Here is a 24,151-nt window from a genome sequence, read left to right on the forward strand (position 1 = left end):
AGTGGTCTCAGTTTAAAATTCTGAGATATAGGTACACACGGTGCTCCCTGATATTTCCGCAACGCTGATCTCCTATAAAGGATTAGAGACCAGGGCAATAGTGGAAAAAATTGAGTATTCCGCTAATTAACACTTAGCCAGACTGAAGGTCCGGCTCAACCACTGGTACTAACGTAAACAAACTTTATTAGCATATATATATGTACGTACATGTCTGTCTCGAATAATTCATACTGATATGCAAATAACTAAAAAACACTAACAACGGAAAACTAAAATATCCGCATGGACCCCTTCCCCACACCGCTCATTTAAGCCCAATTTATATGATGATAATGTCATACACGTCTTAGGGTGCAATAAATTCATTTGAGCAGATATCGGGATGGGGTGTATTTTGGTGCCTAGATTTTTGGGTTGGATAGATTCTAGGTTCTTCATTTTCCGCTTTCGCTTCCCTTTGTTCACCCAATATCAGAAATAAGATCAATTTCCAGAAGTACTAATGGAGCCCTTCCATTTATTACTCCACATGAATATGGTCAGTGAAAAAAAAAATGTACATCTCCCTCTCACACGTGTGGGGAGCCCACCTCAAACTCAATACAAAATGGCGCCACTTGCTATATTGATAATAGAGATTCATAGACCACATCTTCCCCCATGTTTCGTAATAATTGATTTAGCCTAAATACTGAATTTCGATTTCATTATTGCGCGGTTGCGCTCTTGAGTCAAACCTCGATCGGTTAGTCCTTAAGCAATTCCTCAGCGCTTTGCAGGTGGCTGTCAAGGCTTACTCTTTGTTAATGCGTTTAACGTCTGTGGAATAATTTTTCGCGATTTGTTTTATTTATTGGAATTTTCATCTATTAATGTAGATAACATATGTATATGTATGTACAAACAGAGGAAACATTGCATTTTCAAAAGTTATTTATTTATCGCTGAGTGTTGAGAAGCATGCTTCTCTAGGTATCTTTTTAACGTTTTGTGTGAAACAAAACCTTATTAGAATCGATTCGATGTCTGTCTGTCCGTCTGTCTGTCTGTCTGTCTGTCGATCTGTCTGCATGTCCGTCTGTCTGTCACACCCGATTTATTCGGAAACGGCTGGACCGATTGTCACGAAAATTGGTAAGAGTATGTGATCTGTCGTTCTCTTTACATGCAGCAACTGGCGCCATTTTGTGTTAAGTCTAAGGGGGGCTCCCCATACAGGTGCAAGGAGGCTGCAAAATTTTTTTTCACAGAATGTAGCCATGTGGGGTATCAAATGAAAGGTCTCAATCAGTACTTTTCGAAACTGGTTCAATATTTGATATTGGGTGAAAAAAATCACAGTAGTGCATCTCTATGAAATCTAAGCCTCAAAATATATCCGGTTCCGATATCTGCACAAATAATGGTAATAATAGTATGTTTCCACATTTTAGAAATTTACCGGACACCCCCTTATATTCATCGCAGAAGTACAAAATTTAGCATAGGTATAATGAAGAATATGGTGCACAATTTGGTCAAATTTGAAGAAAATGCAACTATTATTAACAAAGTTATAGGGGGTAAAACTTTACAATTTTTTGTGAATTTCATGCACTCTACAACCTACATGACTGTCATCATCACATATCAATTCGTCAATACCACAACGTTCGTATGAATTGGGTGGAAAAGGATTATTCTGTTTTAGTTTTTTAGTCGTTTATATATATATGAATATCAATTATTCCAATGAGACATGTGGGTATGCTAGGTATATAGTATATGCGTGCTAATGGACTTTGCGGGTAGTACCTAATTCAGATAGATATAAGAAGTAAATCGGAAATATGGGTACGATCAATTTATATACGTGCATATAAATGTACAATATTCGGAAATAGGCAGTTTGTTGAAATATGTACGTATGTCTCGTAGTTTGGAAAAATATGAAGGAGTATACTGGATCTGTAGCTATATACGGATAGAAAAATGTGCGTTGAAATTTCTTAGATAAGATGAACAGCAAAACCTTTATACTCGAAGCGCGAGCTTCCGGTATTCCGACTTGTTTTTAACAAAACAAAACAAAACAAACAACAAAATTTCGTACTACATTTTCTTCGCGTTTCAACTCGACGAAATCCTGCTTCACTTTCAATATTCCCAAGACCATGGTTGCCTTACATCATTGGGACGACGAGAAACAATGACGATTCGTACCCAAATGTAAACCCTACTCTCAGTCCGCACGGAAATGGATCAACTGGGACGCAAAAAGTCAAACTAAGTTAACTCAGGCATCACTTGTAACATTCGAGCAAGACCGCCTCCCTAAAGGTTGCAATACAACGTCAACATCACATGAGTGCATCTTACAACGTAGACGCCTAGTGTATAAACTATCCTCGGTACATGTTAGATATTACAGAAATATGAGCATGCAGTCCTTGCCCGTTCTCGAAGGTCTTGCCTTTACAAACTTATTCAAAAAAGATAGAACACTAGTGTAAGAGGAAAACTCACGTTTTAATGCTTTCGCTGCCATCCTGCTAGAATATGGAAGACTCCTCAGGAGAATTGTGTGATGCCAATTATTACGTTGTGCAGATTGGAGACTGTTTGATTCGGAATATTCCTATTTGTTGTTGTGGGCCTGTTGTCACGAAGTCCTAGCTGCTGACTGGCTGCGTGTATTGTGACCGTTTTCTACATATATTTCCTCTTCTTCTCCGGAAGTCTTAAATCCGCAGGCTGGGAGTAGATGCAGTTGTGTAACGTTGGAGTTATATTTGTGAGCTTGTTGGTACTAGAAAACAGCTTTTTCCCCGTTGCATGGAAGCGCAGTTTCATTACATTCTTGAAGTGAAAGCATTTTGTTGTTTAATATTGGGTCTTGCATTTTGGCCGAGGTGTGGGGCCTGTTGCCCCTCATATGCAGCTTCATATGTCCATCTGCAAATAGAAATGAAATAGTTTTGTTGTATTAGAATATAAGTACATGTGCATGGATACTGTAAATGCTTTCGCCGCATTAAAGAAAACAGAGTAAAGTTTCGTTCATATGAATGTTCAGGTAATGGAGCGTGAAATGTGAAGTCACCCTAATTCTGATTGCCCCAGGACATGCAATCAGATTCGTCTGGCAGGTTTCTCAGGGAGTTCAATTAATCATCTCAGTTTTTGGTTGAATGCCTAATCTTCAGGTTTTCTTTGTCCTGAATATTTTGATTAGATGGTACACCCACGAAAGTATAGTTACAAATTTCTCGCAAGCATGATACCATTTTCAGCCTTGACTTAATGAAAAACAACACAGTGGCAATGTCACCTCGAACCATTTCTACCCACACTTTAAACAAGATTATATTAATAAATTACGGTCTTGAATGAAGTGCTCTAACACACTTCAAGGCCCTGATCCAACATGGATTGTTGCGCCAACGATTATTATTATTATTATTATATTAATAAATAATTAGCACAATTAAGGTAATGTAACCAATGTAACCACGCGTCATTGCTTAGAATTTTTTCTTTCGCGTTCCATTTCAATCATTGGTTAAGCTATTTTGATTTCGTATGAGCCATTCTGAATGATTCCAATTGCTACATTATAAAGGACTTCCGCTTACAATATCTCTTATGAATAAGTGGCAGTCAACCAGATGAAGAAAGACCGCACAATTCTGAAAGACGGGAGATTCGTTATTGATGATCGATCCTTTTATTTGATACTCCACATTACTATTCCGAGAAAAAAATATTCACGTTTATTTCGAAAATATGATCTTTCTTAAACACAGTAATCAATCGTGCCACTCACTGCATGCAAAATATTTCACAGACCACAAACTACATCCAAATTTCCTGATATGTGATTCCGCCGTTTCCGACTGAATTGGATGTGACAGCCAGATAGAGATATCGAATCCGTCGTCTAATTGGGCTGTTATTCTATCCCGTAACTATTGTAAAGCGTGTCCTTGATTTATATATTCGCGAACAGGTTAAAATTATCGGCAACTAAATAATTTGGCAAGAACTGTGGCACTGCCGAAATGAGAAATTCACGCCTTTCAGTTGCTCATGGAGAAATATTCCCTTCCTCTATCCAAAGAGGACGTTATACTTCGAGCTGTTGCTCGGAGCTTATCTAGATAACATTATGGCAAAACATATCTATGTATCATTAGCACAAGTTTTGAAGTTTGTCATTTTCTAGTTAATTTACTACATCTTAAGATATAAAATCTCAATTTCACAAAAAAACCTTTAGCACGGAACGCGAACCGAGGTTTACCAATTCGGGATCTTTAATTGCTGTATTGCTGTCTGACGTTCTAGCCTAGGCCATCGCGTTATCTCACATAGGTTCTGCCATGTCTGGTTGTCTAATCTATATCTGTACAAAGATGCGGCATAAAATGGGAACACGGTAAAAATGACATTACATTTCTGAGTTTTAGTAACCCCGCAATCAGCATGGTGTCGGCATTGCCATAGTGGAGTGATTTGATGGCTGGTGAAGCCATCTGGCTAGCTATTTGACAGAAGGACCTGTAACATGCCGCCCGATGACTATGTCGTGTTTACGGGTGATTTTAGCGGTGACGTGCCTGACGAGCCAAGTGACATGCAATGGGAGAAAGGATTTAGAGCACACAAAGAGGGAGTGTATAGTGCATTTTGCATACACTCACGACCAGGCTTCATCAAACAATTGCATCATCTTCCTATATTTAATAGCTGGAATAGGAAAACGCAATTCGACTGTATCTTCATAAGACGTTGGCATTTTGTCAACCTCTGCGACTGCAAATCTATTGTCTGTTGAACAATTGCCACGCAATATTGGCTGTTGTTTGCTGGTTTACGAATATAATGATAAACAATGACGAAATGGCCCGCTGCGAATTAAGTAATAATAATAACAACAGCAATCCAATTGGATCAGAGTCTTGAAGCGAGTTAAATTACTTCATTCAAGACCATAATGGTACACTACAGGATTAGAGTGCCCTGTAAGAGGCAATGTGGTCAGCATTGCGCTCGCCCGAGATTATACCCCACCCCCACAGCTGAGTCGACTGGCATCCGACATCAAATCACGATACAAATCTCACTGCCACCAGTGAGATTTGAATAGCGACCTTCTTTACTTTAGAATGATACTGGCATTCAAAACCCTAGAAAGTATTGAATTTGCACAAAAGTGACAACTTTGACCTATTATAGCTCTGTTAGTAATAGTGCGATTTTCACCAAAATTAGTAGTATTATGTTTTATAGTAATGTTCATTACTACAAAATTTGATAGTTCTAGCCTCCAGTCAACTTCTAAGAAATGTACCTATAATAAAAACGGTAATATATTATTATTAACTTTATTTAAATTATGGAGAGTGTTTGGCGACCTAAATACAATGAGCACTGACTGCCATATTCTTTTCATGTATTGGAAAATTTATAAGAAGACCAAGAACAGTAACGCTGGTAGCTGAACGGCCCAATACAAAGATTTTCTCGATAAACTGGATACTTAGGACGACAAAGGATATCTATATCGACTTATCAAAAGCCGAGGAACTGACGACTTTGTAGCTGAGCTCTGGAGAGCAAAGATATAAGACCCAAAATTGTGACTAAGTGAATTTTCCAATTAGATTATTGATGAAGGTAGAACACCTTTTTGACTAGAAAGAAAGCAGTACCGTTCCAATATGGAAAAAGAAAGGTAGTCCAGCAGAATGTTCAAATTACCGCTCGATCCGGCTGCTGTCCATTACCACTGCCAAGCTTGAAACGCATTCTTAACAACCTGTATTCACAAATAACCGCGAATCAAGCCGGGTTTGTCAAGGCCTGCGGGACTACATACTGACCCAACAAGGTTTAAGTCTGATTCTGAATAAAACAGAATTTTCGTCAGTGTTTGGGACCTGCCCAGAACTGAGCGATCTCGTGTTAATGTTATCAGCCAATAGTTAGAGGGGTCTTCGATGTTGTGGGCATGTTATTCGTGCTAATGGGGACTCATTTGGCAAGATTGGTGTAAACATCGAAGTCGATGGGAAACGACCAAAATGCCGGGCGAAAAAATGGTGGGTTAATATGCTATGCTACTGAAGGAGTCAACCCCGCTTATAAACAAAACAAAGGCTGATGAAGGAGATAAAGGCCAATGCAGTTTGTTGTTGATGCTGCCTTAATTTTCGGTACAGCTTACGCCTTGGCTTCGTTTACGTACTGCGCAAGACCCGCTTATTCGATCTGAATGAAAGTAGTTTATGCATCTCCTTTTGTCTTTCCTATCAGGCTTTACCCTCTCTCGGGAGTGGTCCTTCTGCTTCTTTCTGGTATCGTACACTGCCAGGATCAGCTTAGCCAGTCTTACCATTTTAGTGGGGATACCATTCTCGTGAATATTTTTGCCCTGGCTGTGCTATCATAGGCTTTAAAGTCATTAAAAGACGCTTTGATTACGAATTTTTTTTTTTATTTTTGGAAGTTCACCTTATGTTTGAAGGATAGAAACTTCGAATTTTGAATTAATTCTACACTAAAGAAATATTATCTAAACTCTGGCTTGCATTATGACTAGAACTTGAATTTGAGATAATACAAAATATATGATAAGACTCTGGAGAGCAATCCCTCATGCAGAACTGTTCGAAATTGTAATTGGAATGGGCTTATCTGCACATTTGGAAAGATATTGAAGGTTTAGTATTTTATAACAAAAATCGGAAATACAAGTACTTTAATACCAATATCAAATTTTGTCTCAATATTCTCACTATGCTGGTTTACGAAAGAACACATGGAAAATGACTACTTCCGTCACTAGAAACTTTCAGATACTCGTACCAGCTGACCGACCACATGTCATAAATTAAGAATAAAGATAACTCCGTCCTTGGTATCAATAAGAAACGCTTTTCAATAAAGTACACTGAATAGAATTACTAAGCTAAAAAGCTACATCACTCGAACAGGTTCCTTGTCGTAAAAGGCGACTAAGCAAATAGAAATATATAGGGAAAGTAACAAATTTCAAAACTTTGTTGCTACCGAAACTTCAACATTGCCTCGGATTGACCTCACGGGCACAACCTACAGCTATGAGAAAAGATTATTGACTAGTTTCTGGATTGTGCGACAACTGTATTGAGGGTGCTAGACTGCTAGCTTTCTCCAACTCGAGCGATGTAGCCGGGATATTTTAGGCCTAAGCAAAATAAATTGGTGCGACTTTGAAGAGTACTCTTTTCTTCCTTGCGGCACTGCGCTTTTGCACTACGCAAACCCGTAAGTGGCTTCACTTTGTATAAGTATTTTTTACAGTATGTTTATAAATAATATCTACTGCAGTAGTGAGAAGTGTCCGGAAGGTACAGTTCCTGCAATAGTATGATTAGTACTAGTAAACGGCAAAAGCTACGTGCCGAAACCGAAACATATATCCCGAGATTCAGATAGTGATAGTTCCTTTTGTCTGAAAATCTAAAAATATAAGTGCAATATACTATTATTAACTTTATTTCCCTGGAAACTACATAAGGGCGGCCTCATTTTTAAAGCTTTGTTTTACACAAAATCGATTCAACGCCTGTATGTCTGTCACATCCGATTTTCTCGGAAACCTATTTTGATGAGAAGGTGTGGTTTGTGAATCCCTTTACATATAATGGCACCATTTTCTGTTGAGTTGACGGCGAGGTACTACATACATACGGAAGGGGATTGTAATTTCTTTTCACCGAATATAATGTGGGGTATCAAATGAAATGACTCACTTAGTACTCTTCGAAGCTGGTCTTTTTTATATAAGGTGCAACATAGGGCTCAAATGTATACCCCAAAAAGTGAAACAGGCCTCGTTCCCAGAACCCATTCATTCGAAAAATCTGAAAAAATCAGAATGATGCATCTGTATGATATCTAGGCTTCAAAATATATCACATTCCAATATCTACTCAAATAAAGGTAATAGTAGGATATTACTATATTTTAGGAATTTACCCGATAACCCTCCTTACGTTCATCCAAGAAGTTTAAAATTTGACATCGATGTAAGTGAAAGGATATCATTTTGAAAAGTTTAAAGTAAATACAACTTTTATTAACAAATGGTAGATGGGTGTGTATGACGCCATCAATGACATAAATTGAATTCGTATGTGCGGCAGTTCACAAGGGAACACCTTAATTCTCCTGCTTTTAACTTTTTTTAGTTACTTGTATTACAATTACGCGAAACAGACATATGTATATGTTTGTATGTTAATACCAAGCAGGTACTCAATTTACTCACATATGTATAAGTATATACACGTATGCTTTTGCGCACGGAGGAAGAAGGAAATATTGAGATTTTTTCTTTAATTGCATGCATATTTGTATATGGGTGTGTCAGTGTGTGGTATTGGCAATGTTTGTTTGTTTAGAATGAGCACAATATCTACCTTCAATATGTATATATACAATGAAGTTTGGAAATATATCAAGAAATGCTTTGAATTCTTAACTATGTGTGAATTAAAAAACCTACAGCTTATACCTTTAAGCTTCTGATTTGGTTTTATATTTTTCAGGGGTGAGGATGGCGATGTTAAATAAGTGCTGACTTCCCAGCCCCGCACTTGCCCTCCCTCCTTTGCAATAGGTGTCAAAACTAACACCGGCTTTGGAAAGTACTAATTAAGACCTTTTGTTTGATATCCCACAAGGCTCTATTCGGTGGAAAAATTGTACTTCACTCCTTTAGCGTGTGGGACGGACCCTCCTGAAATTCAACGTGGAAAGGTGCAACTCACTGCACATATTGATAGTAGGTTGGTAAAAAACATCCTTTTTCGTGTTTTAACAACGAACTAACCTATTAGGTTAGCGAAACTCAAGACGAATCACAATAATGAAAAACATCGAAGGATGGCACTATGAAATCCGAAACAAGTGACAAAATATCGGCGAAAAAAACCCTTATTAGAAGCCAAAAACGCTCGACTTCCTTACGGTGGCAACACAGTTACGACAGAATCAGGGGCGTGCTCACTAGCACTACACTGCTAAGCTTCTCTATTTCCTTAATCTTGAACCAGGGAATAGTGGACCAGATTAAATAATAGAATCCAACGACAACCCAACATACAATGAAACGGCTCGCATGAAATGTCAAGATTGTCACATATATATGAAAACCAAAACCAAGTCACATATATATGAAAACCAAATTTGTAGCGTTACCTACTTTGCCGACTTAAATATATTTTTAGAAAGAAACCCACTTAAAATCTTGCGCTTGATGTTGTGAGGGATTTTGTGTAATTCGGGTAGTTTGGACGCTAATTAGCCAAGTCAATACTGTGAAAACCCGCAGCTAAACTTGCAAATCGAAACTAATGCACGTCGAATAATTTGCCGTAAGTGGATACCAGAGAAAACCAAATGCAAACTTTATCCTTGGGATGGTATCTATCCCCCTAAATGAGTTGAAATTCGACATTCGTTATGCATGACATTTGACTACATGGCCTCTGACTTTCCCATTCATGTGACATGACTCCACTACCGGATGAGAAATTAAAACTTTTTCACCACTCAATTTTCTTTTAAAAAATCCTCTTAACTACTTAGAATTCAACAAGTGATTTAAGCTTTTGTGTTAATTGACTTCATTAGGGAGTAGACAAGCTCCAGTCACGGAATAGCCATAAGACGCTGATTCAGAACTAATGAAAAGAACTTTTCTGCTTTTTTCTCCGGTCCTCGCTCGTTTTTCGAATTTTTCTGCCCTGCGCCTTTTCCGAGCTAGCTACTCCGTCGGTGGAAGACAAAGTTGAATCCAAAGGCAATGAAATAAATTATTGTGTCGTGAGAGATTCTGGGAATATAATTACTAAAATCTGATTAGAATTAAGCTAACTGAGATTATTGAGATTAAGTGGCAAACTTTGAATCATAAGTATAAATTATTTCCGAGAGCTAAGTAGGTTAGAGGCAGTCACGGATAAAATGGGGAGGCCAAGGAATATAATGGCCTGGGATTATTTAGAGTCGAACTTTGAATTTAAATGCTAATCGTTCCAGGATTTGGGTAGTCGGTGCAAAGACGTTACGAGAAACTATGGCATTAAATCCCAGTTTCACTTCTAATTGCCGATTTGGATTAATGATGCGAACGTTAAAGGCTCAATTGCCAATCTGTTATATAACATCCACACGCTTGCAATAAATCGTGACTACTTAGTTCATTATTAGTCCTTTCCTTTCTTTTTTCTTCACAAACATCTGCTCTGTTTTAATCTTTTCAATGTTTAAATAAGGATAAAATAATTAAGACATGCAGGACGAATAAAAAACTCACAATCTCCTTCACGAATTCAGTCCCAAAATATAGTTTTCCGAACCATATCAGATTACAGAACAATCGCCAACGACTTATGTACATGCGATATAATACGCACGTACATAAGTTGTGTCAACTCCTCAAAGGAAATATGGATATTAGATAAGAAACGAAGCGAGTACTAAAACGCTGTCGAATTTCAAGGAGCTATTTTTATTATTGCATAAGCTCCAGGACGTATAAACAGACAGAAGTGAATTTTGGGATAACTTGCAAGTTTGAATATTGATAAGCAGTGAAACTATCTATGACGTTAGAAAATTTTCTTTGTTAACACACTGACTTTTTAAGGTTTTGTGTAAAACAAAACTTTATTAAAATCGGTTTATTATCTGGTTACCTGTCTGTCACACCCATTTTTCTCGGAAACGGTATTAGCGATTGACAGCAAATTTGATGGGGATAAACAGACAGTAAGTTACATCATTCTATGTCGAATTTAAGGGGAGAGAGGGTCCCCATACATACAAAAAGGGGATGTAATTTTTTTCACCAAATATAGTTATTGGGGATATTAAAAGTTTTTATATTTATTGGGAAGGTGTGCAGTGTGGGGGGTCGAAAGTGATCATTTCTTTCACGGATCCATTCTCAAAAACTACCCAACCCTAAAATCTGAAAAAAAGTCAACAAGCTGTTACTATATGGTGCCTAGGCTCCGAAATACCCTACGTACCGATATATGTTCACACAAAGTTAATAATAGTATATTACTATCATTTTTTTAGTTATTGACTTGCAAAACCCCCTTAAGTTAACAAAGCAATGCAATCCTGCTAAGTTTGGTGGAAATCGCACTATTATTAACAAAGTTATAATTCGTCAAAGTTGTCGCTCTGTGCAAATTGAAGACTTTGAATGTCAGTATCACGCGAAGCAGGATATTCTCACATAATATATGCAGATCTAACATGTGATATCTACTACTAATGGGAGTTAATGTCTAGTCAAATGTTTTTATAAAAGAAATACGCAAAACCTTTCATACCTGAAGCATTTAACTGCCGGTTTGCCCAACTTGTTTTGCTTATTTTGATTCTAATGTTAAATATGTATGGGATGACAGGCAAAAATAAATGTCACTTCGAACTGAAACTTTGAAACTTTTTCGATGAATGGAATAACATTTTTGGATATTCACGAGGCGAACATGCGATTTACGTATATAAACACAAGTATTAATATAGTTAGAGAATGGTTGTATATGTTTATGAATGATAACAGCTTCGGGAATTTATGCATTTCCGGAAGTATACAAAGTACACATTTCTTGCAAAGGCAATTTCCAGTTGTATTCACATAAGTCGGTAATAGACCATTAGTAAGTTTATTTGAGTAGATATCGGAATGGGACATATTTTGAGGCGTAGATTTCATATAGGCGCACCTTCCTGATTTTTGGGTTGGGTAGTTTCCGAAAATGAGTAGTGTCTCACTTTAAGTGTGTGTATTTTGCCGCTTTACGCATTTCGCATCGAGACCTTTCATTTGACACCCCACATGACCATATTCGATAAAAAAATCTTACATCCCCCTTTTGCATTCCTCATATATGCCCCCCTTTAAAATACACGTCAATTTAGGTTACTGCGTGGGATTTCATAGTTCCTATATGTCCACCAAATTTCGTTCGCTTTAATCGTTTTGGAGAAAAGTACGTGTGACCGATAGACAGACAGACAGTGAATCGATTTTAATAAAGCTTTGTTTTATACAAAACCTTAACAGCAAAACGCCACGAGCTTGCACTAACAATAGCAAATATAAACTAATATCACATTAAGAGAAGTTCAAATACTGTATTTTGAGCTTAGCCTCTCAGGTGTTGCACTAATCATCATAAAAACTTTTATGTTGACTTTATTCACGTTTTTTAAGTAACACTGACGTAATTGTAATACAGTTTATCTATTTTACCTCGCGGAAGGTGTTTAAGAGTACAATAGACTCTCCCGCGATAGAAAATAACCATATGTTTTTTTAGGCCGAAATAGTAGTTTCACCTACCCAGTTAGAATATACGTTGAAAAAAAATTCGGAACGCTCATTTATTAATTATAATGGCTTAAAAATTAAATTCATACAAGACGTAATAGAAAACGGGGTGATAGACTGACACTTCAGCGAGGAGTTTGAATCTTATCTACGTGCAAGCTTACGGTTTAGTGTTTGTTACATGTTACTTTTGAAGTAATCAATTAGTTCTTAGCAGAACAGTGGGAAATTGTTGCGTGAAAGGACGATTCCTTCAATTGACCGCACATTTCGAAAGTAATGGTAACAAGCTATATAGCAAATTCTGGCAAGGACAACGTCCTCGAAAACAAAGCTGTCAAAAGTTCAATATATTTTCTACCGCAATTTAATTGTACAAAGTGGAATAATTGTGTTGTAATGTTGATTAATATGTGTTTCCACTGACTGATTCAAATATACATATTTTCCAATAATTGATTTACATGTGCAAGCGTAAAAGTTATAGAGACTACGCAGTGGGGCGAGTGCAGTTGATGTACTAGAACAATCTTTATACGGCTTTGGCGAAAATTATGTTCAAACATAGGTGCACAAAAAACTTACTACTTACTAGCATCTTTACCTGGGCGGCGATAAAGTGTACGTTACTGGAACATGCATAGGCCGCAGGAAGCCCTGCATACTGAGCACCGACCAGGTGGACCGCATTGTGCGGGCATTATTCCCCAGGCACCCTGGGGGATTGATGTAAATAGCGCGGAGAGCGTCGTAGGATTGCTCCCTTTTCACAATGGGAGAACTCGAAGAAGCGATTCTCACTATGAAAAACAGGAAGGCGCCAGGTCCTGATGGCATCCCGGCGGAAGTTTACAAACTGGTAGTTCCGCCAACGGCCAGAATTGCTGCTCGAAGCGTCCAACGCGTGCTTGAAGGAGGGCATTTTTCCTTGTCGCTGGAAAGTGGCCAAACTCGCGTTGATCAGTAAGGGTAAAGGAGACCCGGAGCTCCCGTCCTGCATACCGACCGCTGTGTATGCTTGACACGGCCGGAAAAGTGCTCGAGAAGCTCATCAGGGGTAGACTCGCTGAAGCGATCCGTGCTGCCTGGGGACTTATCCGCAAGGCAGTTCGGGTTTAGAACAGGGAAATCTACAGTGGATGCTGTTATGGAGGTCGTAGATGCGTTTAATCGAGCCGGGGCACACAGCCGCCGATCTCGACGGATAGTGTTCCTCATAACGCTTGATGTCAGAAATGCCTTCAATTCCGTAAGATGTACAGATACTGCTACGCACACTAGAGAACTCCTTTCACGTGCCAAGCTATCTCTTGCGGATATTGAGGGATTATCTGAAAGACCGCTCCCTGTTCTATGAGACGCTAGAGGGACAGAGGAGGATGGAAATCACGTCGGGAGTAGCGCAGGGATCCATCCTAGGGCCGGACCTTCTGGAACGCTTTCTACGATAGTCTGCTGAGACTCGATATACCCGAAGAGTCGCGCCTTGGTCGGTTATGCAGACGACGTTGCGGCACTTTTTGCCGGACGGCACTGTTGAACAGGCACAAAGCAGACTTGGCATATTGATGCGACGGGTAAGCGGATGGATGACTGTTCCACGGTTTCAATCCTTGCGCTGGAAAAAACCGAAGTAGTCATCCTAACCAGAAGGCGTACGCCGGACCTTGAGTCGGCTAATGGCGAATGTCGGCGGCCCTATATCAACTAGAAAACGTCTCCTCATGGGAGCAACGCAGTCCGTCCTTCTCTATGGTGCGGAGGTATGGGCTGATGCCCTTGACAAGGAGGTGCATCGTAAACGCCTCGCTCAAGTGCAGAGGCGGGGAGCTTTGCGAGCGGCGTCTGCTTATCGCACCGTCTCCTAACCGGCTGTGATGATGATTGCGGGAGTGATCCCCGTTGCCCTCCTTACCAAGGAGCGCAAAGCTATTTATCGCCGTAAAGGCGAAAACTTAAGAGAAGTGGTTACCCGTGAAGAACGTCAACGCACCCTTAACGAGTGGCAACTTTCTTGGCAAAATGAGCCAATGGGCAAGTGGACTGCGCCCATGGTTGAATAGAAAGTACGATGAGATTGATTACTTCCTTACCCGACTTCTAAGTGGGCATGGAGGTTTTCAGTCTTACCTGCACAGGGTTGGGAAGGCGCGATCTCCTGATTGTGTGTTCATGCAATAGAGTGGCGGATGACGCTGAACACACCTTTTTCTCTTGCGAAAGGTGGGACGGCCTCCGTCCAGCAGCTTTATGCAGACACAGGGGAGCTCTCTTCAGACAACATTGTCAGAGAGATGCTGAAGAGCGCTGGCAGCTGGAATCGTATTGCGCATTATGTTCAGGGCTCTTCTTACTACGAAGAAGATTCAACTCGACCGGCAAAGGGATCGGACGGTAAGGGGTTCCCTGAACTAACAACTCCCTTCCTCCCCTGCCCGTCCTGTTGGTGAAGGGAATTCCCTGACTTGAAGGCTCCCAAAGCCGGGAGAGCGGGAGGGCCTAGCCCGAAGTAATGAGTCCAAACGGTTCCAGGCTAGTTCTCTGATGACAGCGAGGTGTTTAGTTGGTAGTCCGTCAGTGTGCTGTTGCGGGAGTCCAATACTCTGTGCGTAAACGCATTCACCTACCCCTACTCCCAAAGAAAAAAAAAAAAGAATAGGCGGCGGGAAACTGGATTTGCGCTGACCGGGATTCACACCTTAGGTTGGTTGAATATTCTGTGGAATCTCTTCTCTTGCGACTTAATTTGAATTAGACGAAATTATCTGCTACTTTCCTCGCAATTTCTCAGCTGTAGGTTGAATGAGCTGCTCTGAGGTTTTGGAAGTGGGGTCTAATGTGAACAGGCATAAAATTCTCAAGATCTTTCAACAAGATCATGGAAAATTAATAATAGTGACACAAAATTCTAAATTCTGATGTTAAAATTGAGTCAAGTATTATTAATTAAACGTTGATTCAGATTAAAATGATCTTCATAACAATATAAACCTGACCGCAAAGAAATCGGACTTTGTCCTGTGATGACAATTCACTTCTTTCGGATATCTACTTTCGGAACTGCTAATAAGCTTTCAGAGGGATTTTTGTGGAGCTCTTTGTGCAGCAAAGCACGAAACAATATTTCACTGTCCTTTTTGACATTTCACGCATGATATTAATTTCGACTCTTTTATATTTTCCTGAATGCCAGTTGACGGTCTACTGAAATTTCTTGGTGCGAGTTGCGACGTCACACGCGGGCTTTTCAGTGCGTTTGAATTTGATTGAAATTTAAAGTGCTGATAAACAGTTTTCTTTCAAAAATGGTCTTTGAGAGTTTTGTTAGATTGCACTATAGAAGTCATTAATGAAAATAAAGCGGGGACTCGAGAACTTCTACCAGTCCTAACCGCCGTTTCAGTTAAGATAGCACCGCTGAATCACATGCCGACGGATCCCAACTAGCTACTTTGGGACATGAAGCAGCTGGGTGAGAGCAGGCTTAAATCTGAGCTACTGAAGTCCTTGTCGCTTCAGAAAATTATTAATTTATCGCAACTTAGGCTTAGACGTGAGTCTTGACTTGCATAGGACTTTTTCGCGGCGCTCCATTTTACCTAGCATGGAGACGCACAATAGGGGCAGACCGTTTGTGTGACAATGGACTTGAACCAGCACAAGCAACACTCTTTCCATCCTTTTTGAAGATCTTGCCGACCTGCACATTCGCGCACTCTTCCGAAAATATCGCATATTGCCGAATATAGTCTCTCTCAGCCAGCTAAACATGATATTCAGCACCACGCCAGTTAAGCATGATGTTTAACACTAAACGGCTCCCCAATCTTATCAAAAGTTACCCCAGAGGCGTGCTCGAAACAGGGTATATGCAGACCAGCAGTTGGGAATCTGCACTTCATTTGGTTGTCAAGCCCATTTTGGGCATTATCCAGCAAACTGTCATATTTTCTTGACCTTGACCCTACCTGTAGCTCTCACAGATATTCCAAAGACAGCAATTTCCACACCATTTGCACTATTCGAGTTCTCATGGATGACTTTTGGCTTGTGCAATGCGATACAAACAACGTATTACGAAACTCGGACTTCTGTTTCGTCTATTTGGATGACATTCATACATCTCCTTGATAGCGGCTTAAATCTTATTGTTGAAGGCTTCAGATTTCTTCAGCAGCAGGGCGAAATTTCTAAGCCATTCCATCACCCCTGACGACTTACAATCCGATCCCAGGTAAGATGCAGGCGGATGGCGAGCTCTCTGTTACTAAAAACCTTAGAAGACCTTAGAAAATTCTTGGGCATACGTAAACTTCTACCGTCGTTTCCTATACAAAGCTCTAATCAACAGGCCTCACTTAACATCCTCCTGTCTTGCCTAAAAGACAAAGAATTCCGGAAGTAGTGTCGCCTCCAGAAGCCGTCCTAACTATTTGAAACAACCAGTTAACAGCTGATAGATAGATGTATGTACATCCCTAGCCGTGTTCAGTCGAAATATCAGACATAGTAGTAGGCATTGCCTTTCACCAGATGGTGAACCAAAGCTGACAACCGTTGGATTTCTTCTCAAAACAGTTCAATCCCGCTCAACGGAATTAAAGCGTCTATGATCGTGAATGAAATGAAAAACGGAGATACTAGATGCTCAGATACGGAGCTAAGAATCAAGTACTTTCGTTTTTCCCTTGAAGGTAAGTCGTTAACCTTTTTCACAGACAATAAATCTCTAACTTTTGCCTTAAGGCAGTCCATGAATAAGGGCGCGCATGTCAAAAGTATAAAACCACAAGGTATGCTAAAAAGAAAGTAAGTGAGAAGTATTCCCGAAGTCAATAAAGCATTTTTACACCATACATCTGGCCATTCTAGATCCTCTGCTTAATTCGCACGACTACAGGTATTGCCTCACCATCATTGATCGGTTTAACGCGGTGGCATGGGGCAATAACTCTAAAGGACATAATAGCGCAGGCGTGTGCTGAGGCCCTCTGTTGAATAGGATGCCAGATGTTGATTTCGCCCGCTGAAGGCAGCCATCATGGCGCGCGCCGATTTTCTCTGCTCGCGGGTCTCGCCTTTCGTTTGTTGCCAGCCCTGCTGATCTGGTGTATCTGGTGTCTGGCTACGGCAGGTCACTTCCAAATTGAAGCGGCCTCTGCATCCAATGGTCGACACTAACACGGAGCCTGAAATCTGCATTCACGTTCTGGTGATGATTGATGCCATTTTAAGGCCGCTGCAGCGACAAGGTCCTCGATCATGAGGAGCACGCGTTCAGTCTAAACATCGGTGGCAAACCCAAGACGATCTCCTTGGACAGGCTCAAGCCTTTTTTCCCGAAGGTGGATGGCACGGGAACGCCGGGTTCGTGCTGACATTCGCCAGTCGGCCACGGGTTCTCTCGCCGAAATTTCTATGTTTTGGTTGGGTATTTTCTCCTGAAACTTAAATTTTAAAACTAATTTAATAGATCGCCTAGAAGACTTGATTAGTGTTTTGCTTCGTATCTTCCTTTAGTACTATTTAGGTATTTAAATGCATATAAGTTATTGCAAACTGATATTTTGCTTGTAATGTTGTGTTGTGAGAAGCAATTTCTCGGTTGCTCCTCATGTGCAAAGGAAAGAATGGTCGTGTTGAAACCCATGAAAATGATTTGAATGACACTTGGGCGGGTGCAAAACGCAAAAACGAAATCGCGTTTTCGAGCATGCATACCACCATAAATTGATTCTGTGATTATGGGCGTCAATATACCAGCATTAGAGGCAGACAAAATATGCATCGTCGGTACAAAGGATGTTGATGTGTTTTCTCATTGTACTCACGTTATATCGCATAAAATAAAATCTACAGGTGCTTCCAAATCCCTATACATTTGATTTAATCCCCGTATAAAGTCATTCTTACCATTTAAAATACATTTCCTGATAAATCCATTGATTAATTTCTGTTTGAGCTTATGTAACCAGCGGTTACTTTCCGCAATGAGTATCACTCACCTTTGTCACTCTACTTCCAGCTCTCATTCCAGCTGATCGTCGTTCCATCTTTCTCGGCAACTCCAGGTCCGGGTACCATTGCTTTGGTTTACCTCGACCTTTGAACTTGAAATTCAAGTGAATGCGTTTACGCACAGTGTTGAGTCCCGCAACAGCACACTGACGGACTACCAACTAAACACCTCGCTGTCATCAGAGAACTAGCCTGGAACCGTTTGGCACATTACTTCGGGCTAGCCCTCCCGCTCTCCCGGCTTTGGGAGCCTTCAAGTCAGGGAATTCCTTTCACCAACAGGAGGGGAGGGGAGGAAGGGAGTTGTTAGTTCAGGGAACCCCTTACCGTCCGATCCCTTTTCCCGGTCGAGTTGAATCTTCTTCGTAGTAAAAAGAGCCCGAACATAATGCGCAATACGATTCCAGCTGCCAGCGCTCTTCAGCATCTCTCTGACAATGCTGTCTGGAGAGAGCTCCCCTGTGTCTGCATAAAGCTGCTGACGGAGGCCGTCCCACCTTTCGGAAGAGAAAAAGGTGTGTTCAGCGTCATCCGCCACTCTATTGCAGAACACACAATCAGGAGATCGCGCCTTCCCAACCCTGTGCAGGTAAGACTGAAAACCTCCATGCCCACTTAGAAGTTGGGTAAGGAAGTAATCAATCTCAACGTGCGTTCTGTTCAACCATGGGTCTAATTTGTCGATGAGCCGCGCAGTCCACTTGCCCCTTGGCTCATTTTGCTAAGAAAGTTGCTACTCGCTAAGGGTGTGTTGACGTTCTTCACGGGCAACCACTTCTATTAAGTTTTCGCCCTTACGGCGATAAATGGCTTTGTGCTCCTTGGTAAGGACAGCCGGTTCGGAGACGGTGCGATAAGCAGACGCCACTCGCAAAGCTCCCCGCCTCTGCACTTGAGCGAGGCATTTACGATGTACCTCCTTGTCAAGGGCATCAGCCCATACCTCCGCACCATAGAGAAGAACGGACTGCGTTGCTCCCATGAGGAGACGTCTCCTAGTTGATATAGGGCCCCCAACATTCGCCATTAGCCGACTCAAGGCCGCGCTCCAGCTGCAGCCGTTCGCTGCATTTCAAGGTTGGCGTGGACAATAACAAGAAGAAGATCAAATCATTTCGCAGTATTAAGGAATTACTCTGTTAAAATTTGAAATATGGAAATTGCTTTTAGAGTTTTGAGAGAAAGTACGAGGTGATAGACTTTTTCAAAGAAAGCTATGAACCAAAATTAAATTGACCATTCTTCTTGTTTTTCTTCAGCCTTTGTCCCGTTCACAAGCGGGGTCGGCTCGTCGTGATCGGCTTCGCCATTTGGCTCTATCGAATGCCTGATCTGGGTGCAATCTCGAGGCTCTCAAATCCCCATCCAGCGTATCAAGCCACCGTTGCTTAGGTCTACCTTTTGGTCGTTTACCATCGACGTCGATGTTTAGACCAATCTTTGGAAGTGAATTCTCGTTTGCACGAATTGCGTGACCATACCATCGAAGACGCCTCTCTCGCAACTTTTCCACGATCGGTGCAACCCCATAACGATGTTGATGATGACGTCGTAAATGTCTCAGGGTGCAATAAATTCACAAGAAATAGCAAACTACTTCTAGGATAAACCTACGTGGCATTTTCTGGTCAATTTCTGAAATATGGTAATATATCATTAATTACCTCATTCGAGTAGATATCAGAACGAGGTGTATTGTGATGTTATCAGCTTTTGGTTCGTCACACCTCTATTTTCCACCCAGTGTTAGAAAGAAAATCCAATTTCAAAAAGTATTAATTGAGCCCTTTCACATGAAAAAAAAACATTGCACTCCGTTTTCTCATATATGGGGTGCCTCCTTAAACTCCTCAGAAAATGACGCCACTTGTTATATGTGAGGAGATTCACAGACAGATATAGAGACAGACAGAGTGCGATAAATGGAGGGGTATATGTGCTCTTTCTCGTCGCAGAGAGAATAGCTAAAATAGTCCTACAATCTTCAAAGGATGCTGCGAAAACTTGATCGACAGGAGGGAAGCTTAGGTTCTGCTTTGGGATCCTTTTAGCGTTAACTACACTGATGCCTTTTTGGTTCAAAGCCAACGGTTTTGTCCAGTTATATTGCATAACTACTTTCGACAGATTTTAGATAGGAAAAACATATGTATTATTGTAAGGATTGTGGCATTCTTCATATGTCTCATGCCTGGTAGCTAGGAGCGGCCGCATCCAGCTTGATAAGAAAGCCATATACAAGCAGACTCTGTTTCGCTCCGAATCTAAACTTCGGTGCCTGAACGACATTCAACTTGTGAAGAACTTATTGATTACATAAGGATCCAAGCAACTGGATTCCAAACTAACGGCAGAAACAAGACTTATATTCTGGTATTGAGATAATAGATGCCGTGGCGACATACATTATGTCGGAATCCGTAATGAAGAAAACATTGTGCTCCCACATATTGAAAACTGTTCGCATCTTAAGAATGCGTCCTATGCTGAGGTGGCGATCTATTTTATTTTCAGCATTGATTCAACTCCATTTGGTAGTCCGTCATAAAATAATGAGTTTGCAATGAATTTCTGACGAGAATACATACATGCGCAATGTAGCATTTATAATACAGCCTTCACGAATATGTTAATTTGACCTTTACTTTATATTTTACAGTTAAATATGCTGACATTGCTGTTGTAGCTAGTATTTCACACCTTCAGCTCAAACATTCTTGAAACGCCAAAGATAGGCTTTCCAGTAAAAACATTCAATATCCGCCCAGGTATAATTCCCTAGATCATCGAAGTGTTCGCAAACGTTGCTGCTTGTCCCTTCACGCCAACACCAAATAGCCACCATGAAGACCGCTATAAAAATTCAGGTCAATTCAATTTTATTCACAGAATAAATTGTAGTTATTCATTTCCACATACGAGCCGTAACTTCCAGGAAAATTATTGAAGTCCCAATTTAATTTACATAATTTATGGCTTTAATTGGAACACACACGTCTGAAATTCATATTGGCATTGGCTTTTAGCTCAATTTATTTGCAAGACCTTTGCTGTCCTTTATTATAATTATTGTTCATTTCATACCACACTCCCACCTGAAATAATTGCGGTGGTCTAAATCGCTTTGCAATCTAATGTCCTTACTAAGCAAAAAGTCAGGATATATTTCTGCGAAATGCTATGAAAGAATATGCTTAAATAATTTGCCCGAATCTTCAAGGGTGACCTTATTTTTCTTAGCGTTAACAGGGATGGTTGATTTCTGTAACCCCGAACGGAAAGCGGTGGTGAATGTGTTTCCTCCGAGATAAATGTTTCAGATAAAGCAGAGAAGGGTCTGGTATTTTCACGAGGTAGGCACAATTCAAAATGAATATTTGTTATTTATTATCATTTAAATTATTCACCAACTAGTTAAAAGAAATGTCGATATTGCGAATCAACCTACATAGTTGGGCAACTGCTCTACCCGCAACATGATATTAGGAGCCAGCAGATGGCATTCCATAGACACAAATATTCACCCACCTATCAAACCCTTCTCAACTCGGGACGACAGCTTTGGCGAATTTCACTTTTAAATCATCGAGAATTTAACATGTCGTTTTCAATATTGGTTGACACACGACACGAAAAATATAATGTTTTCTATTCTGGGGCCTTAAGGGATGAAGAGAAGCTTCAACTTTTCTAATATTATTTTCTGCTGCTATTCCCAGAATACATTTTGATTAAATTTGGGTCAAATGGAAAATCAATTTTCAATCTAGGTCACCTAACATCTTCTGATATTTATGACAATAGATACCGTTGAAAACAAAAACTGCGCCATTATTTCTGGGCGTTGGGTACTCGGAATGAACTAAATTTGTTCCTAGTAATTACAATAAATAGTTTTCTTGGAAACATATCTGCCTGTCTGACCAGATGGCTTAGTGGTTAAAGCGCTACGCTGTAGCAGGGCAGGCTGATTTTTGAAATCTCGTTGGCTGAGGGATATGTATCGTGACTGAATGTCGGATACCACTTCGACTCAGTTGTCAAATCAAATCAAATCAGGGTAATAAATACGAGCGAGCGCGATGTTGACCGCTATTGCCTGCTACAAGGCATTGTAATCCTGTAGTCTATTATTACGGTCGCGAAAGAAGAAGAATTGTCTTATTCATGCTCTCCAGGATAGTGTTACTTCAAATATAAATATATATTCCAGCATGTGTAACCTATGTATATGTTTAACAATTTTCATCGTTTCAAAACTCTTTCTCCTTAAATTCCAATCCTCTGGATTCGTTTTGTTGCAGGAGCTTCGAGTCTAACATATTCTTTTTTAAGACATCATAAACGCTGAGTATTTTGCGTTCAAATACATTTTGCTGTCTACTCAGGCTATCCTCCTTTCCAAGCAACACATATATAAATGTTAGCAGTATAAAATGATTCTATTTATTGGTCAACTTATACTCGGGAAACCGAAAGCTGGACGCTTCAGGTACAAAAGGTTTTGTGTATTTCTCAGTACGTAGTACGTGATATATCCACTATGCAACTTAAGGGGGGTTTGCAGCTAATTATAAAAAATTATAGTAATATACTATTATTATTATTATTTATTTGAACAGATATGGAAAGTATTTCGGAGCCCAGGCACCATATAGTGACAGCCGCCTGATTTTTCGAAGATTTTTCGGTTGGGTAGTTTCTGAGAAATGGCCCCCCTTAAAGAAATGAATCACTTTCAACCCCCGCACTCCCCACCTTTCCAATAAATGTGAAAACTAATGCCGGCTTCGAAAAGTACTAACCGAGACCTGTAATTTGATACTCCACACAACTATATTGAATGAAAAAAAAATTTACACCCCCCTTTTGCACTGTATGGGGATTCCCCCTTAAATTCAACGTAAAAGGATGTAGCTCACTGTATGTGTGAGCGTTCACAGTTCCCACCTTTCTATCGAATTTGGTGTCGATCGCTGTAAGTGTCTCCGAAAAAAATGCGCGTGACGGACAGAGCAGACAGACAGACAGTAAACCGATTTTGGGTAGTTTCTGTGAATGGCCCCCTTAAAGGAATGATCACTTTCAACCCCCCGCACTCCCCACCTTTGTAGCAAATGTCAAAACTAAGGCCGGCTTCTATAAGTACTAACCGAGAACTTTAATTACATACCCCACGTGACTATATTTGATGAAAAAAAAATGTACACCCCCTTTTGCATTTATGGGTACCCCCTCCATTAAATTCGTCCTAAAAGGACGTAACTCACTGTATGCGTGAGCGTTCATAGTTCCCAACTTTCTACCAAATTTTGTGTCAATCGCTACAACCGTCTCCGTGAAAAATGCATGTGACGGACAAACAGACAGTAAACCGATTTTAATAAGGCCTTGAAAAGTGTATTAACAACACCACTAAATAAAGAGTGCCGATGCCTTTCAAAGGTAAACTGAAAAATTAACTAATTTGTTAATAATAGTTAGATTACGTTCAGAGTCTTCAGTAATATGTCGTATTGTACTTCTAAGATGGACTTAAGGGAGGTTTTCGGGTAAATTTCTAAAATAAAGCAATATACTATTATTAACTTAATTTATGTAGATATCGGAATGGGAAGTATTTTAAGACCTGGATTTCATATAGATTCAGTATTATGATTTTTTTTTTCAGATTTTTCGGTTGAATAGGTTCGGAGAACGAGACCTGTTTCACTTTTTGGGGTACACATTATTGGCCGTACATCA

General features: G+C 40.2%; 1 protein-coding gene across 1 annotated transcript in view; it reads right to left on the bottom strand.

Moving 5' to 3' along the window:
• LOC119661658 (5-hydroxytryptamine receptor) overlaps positions 1-24,151 on the bottom strand; it is a 634,419-nt gene that overhangs the window by 275,214 nt on the left and 335,054 nt on the right. Inside the window, 1 exon segment of the mRNA XM_038071091.1 lies at positions 2,509-2,937. Within this exon segment, the coding sequence (XP_037927019.1) occupies positions 2,509-2,530 (22 nt within the window). The 5' untranslated portion in view covers positions 2,531-2,937.

This window comes from Hermetia illucens, chromosome 1, assembly GCF_905115235.1.
Source record: "Hermetia illucens chromosome 1, iHerIll2.2.curated.20191125, whole genome shotgun sequence".
Taxonomy (NCBI): Eukaryota; Metazoa; Arthropoda; class Insecta; order Diptera; family Stratiomyidae; genus Hermetia; species Hermetia illucens.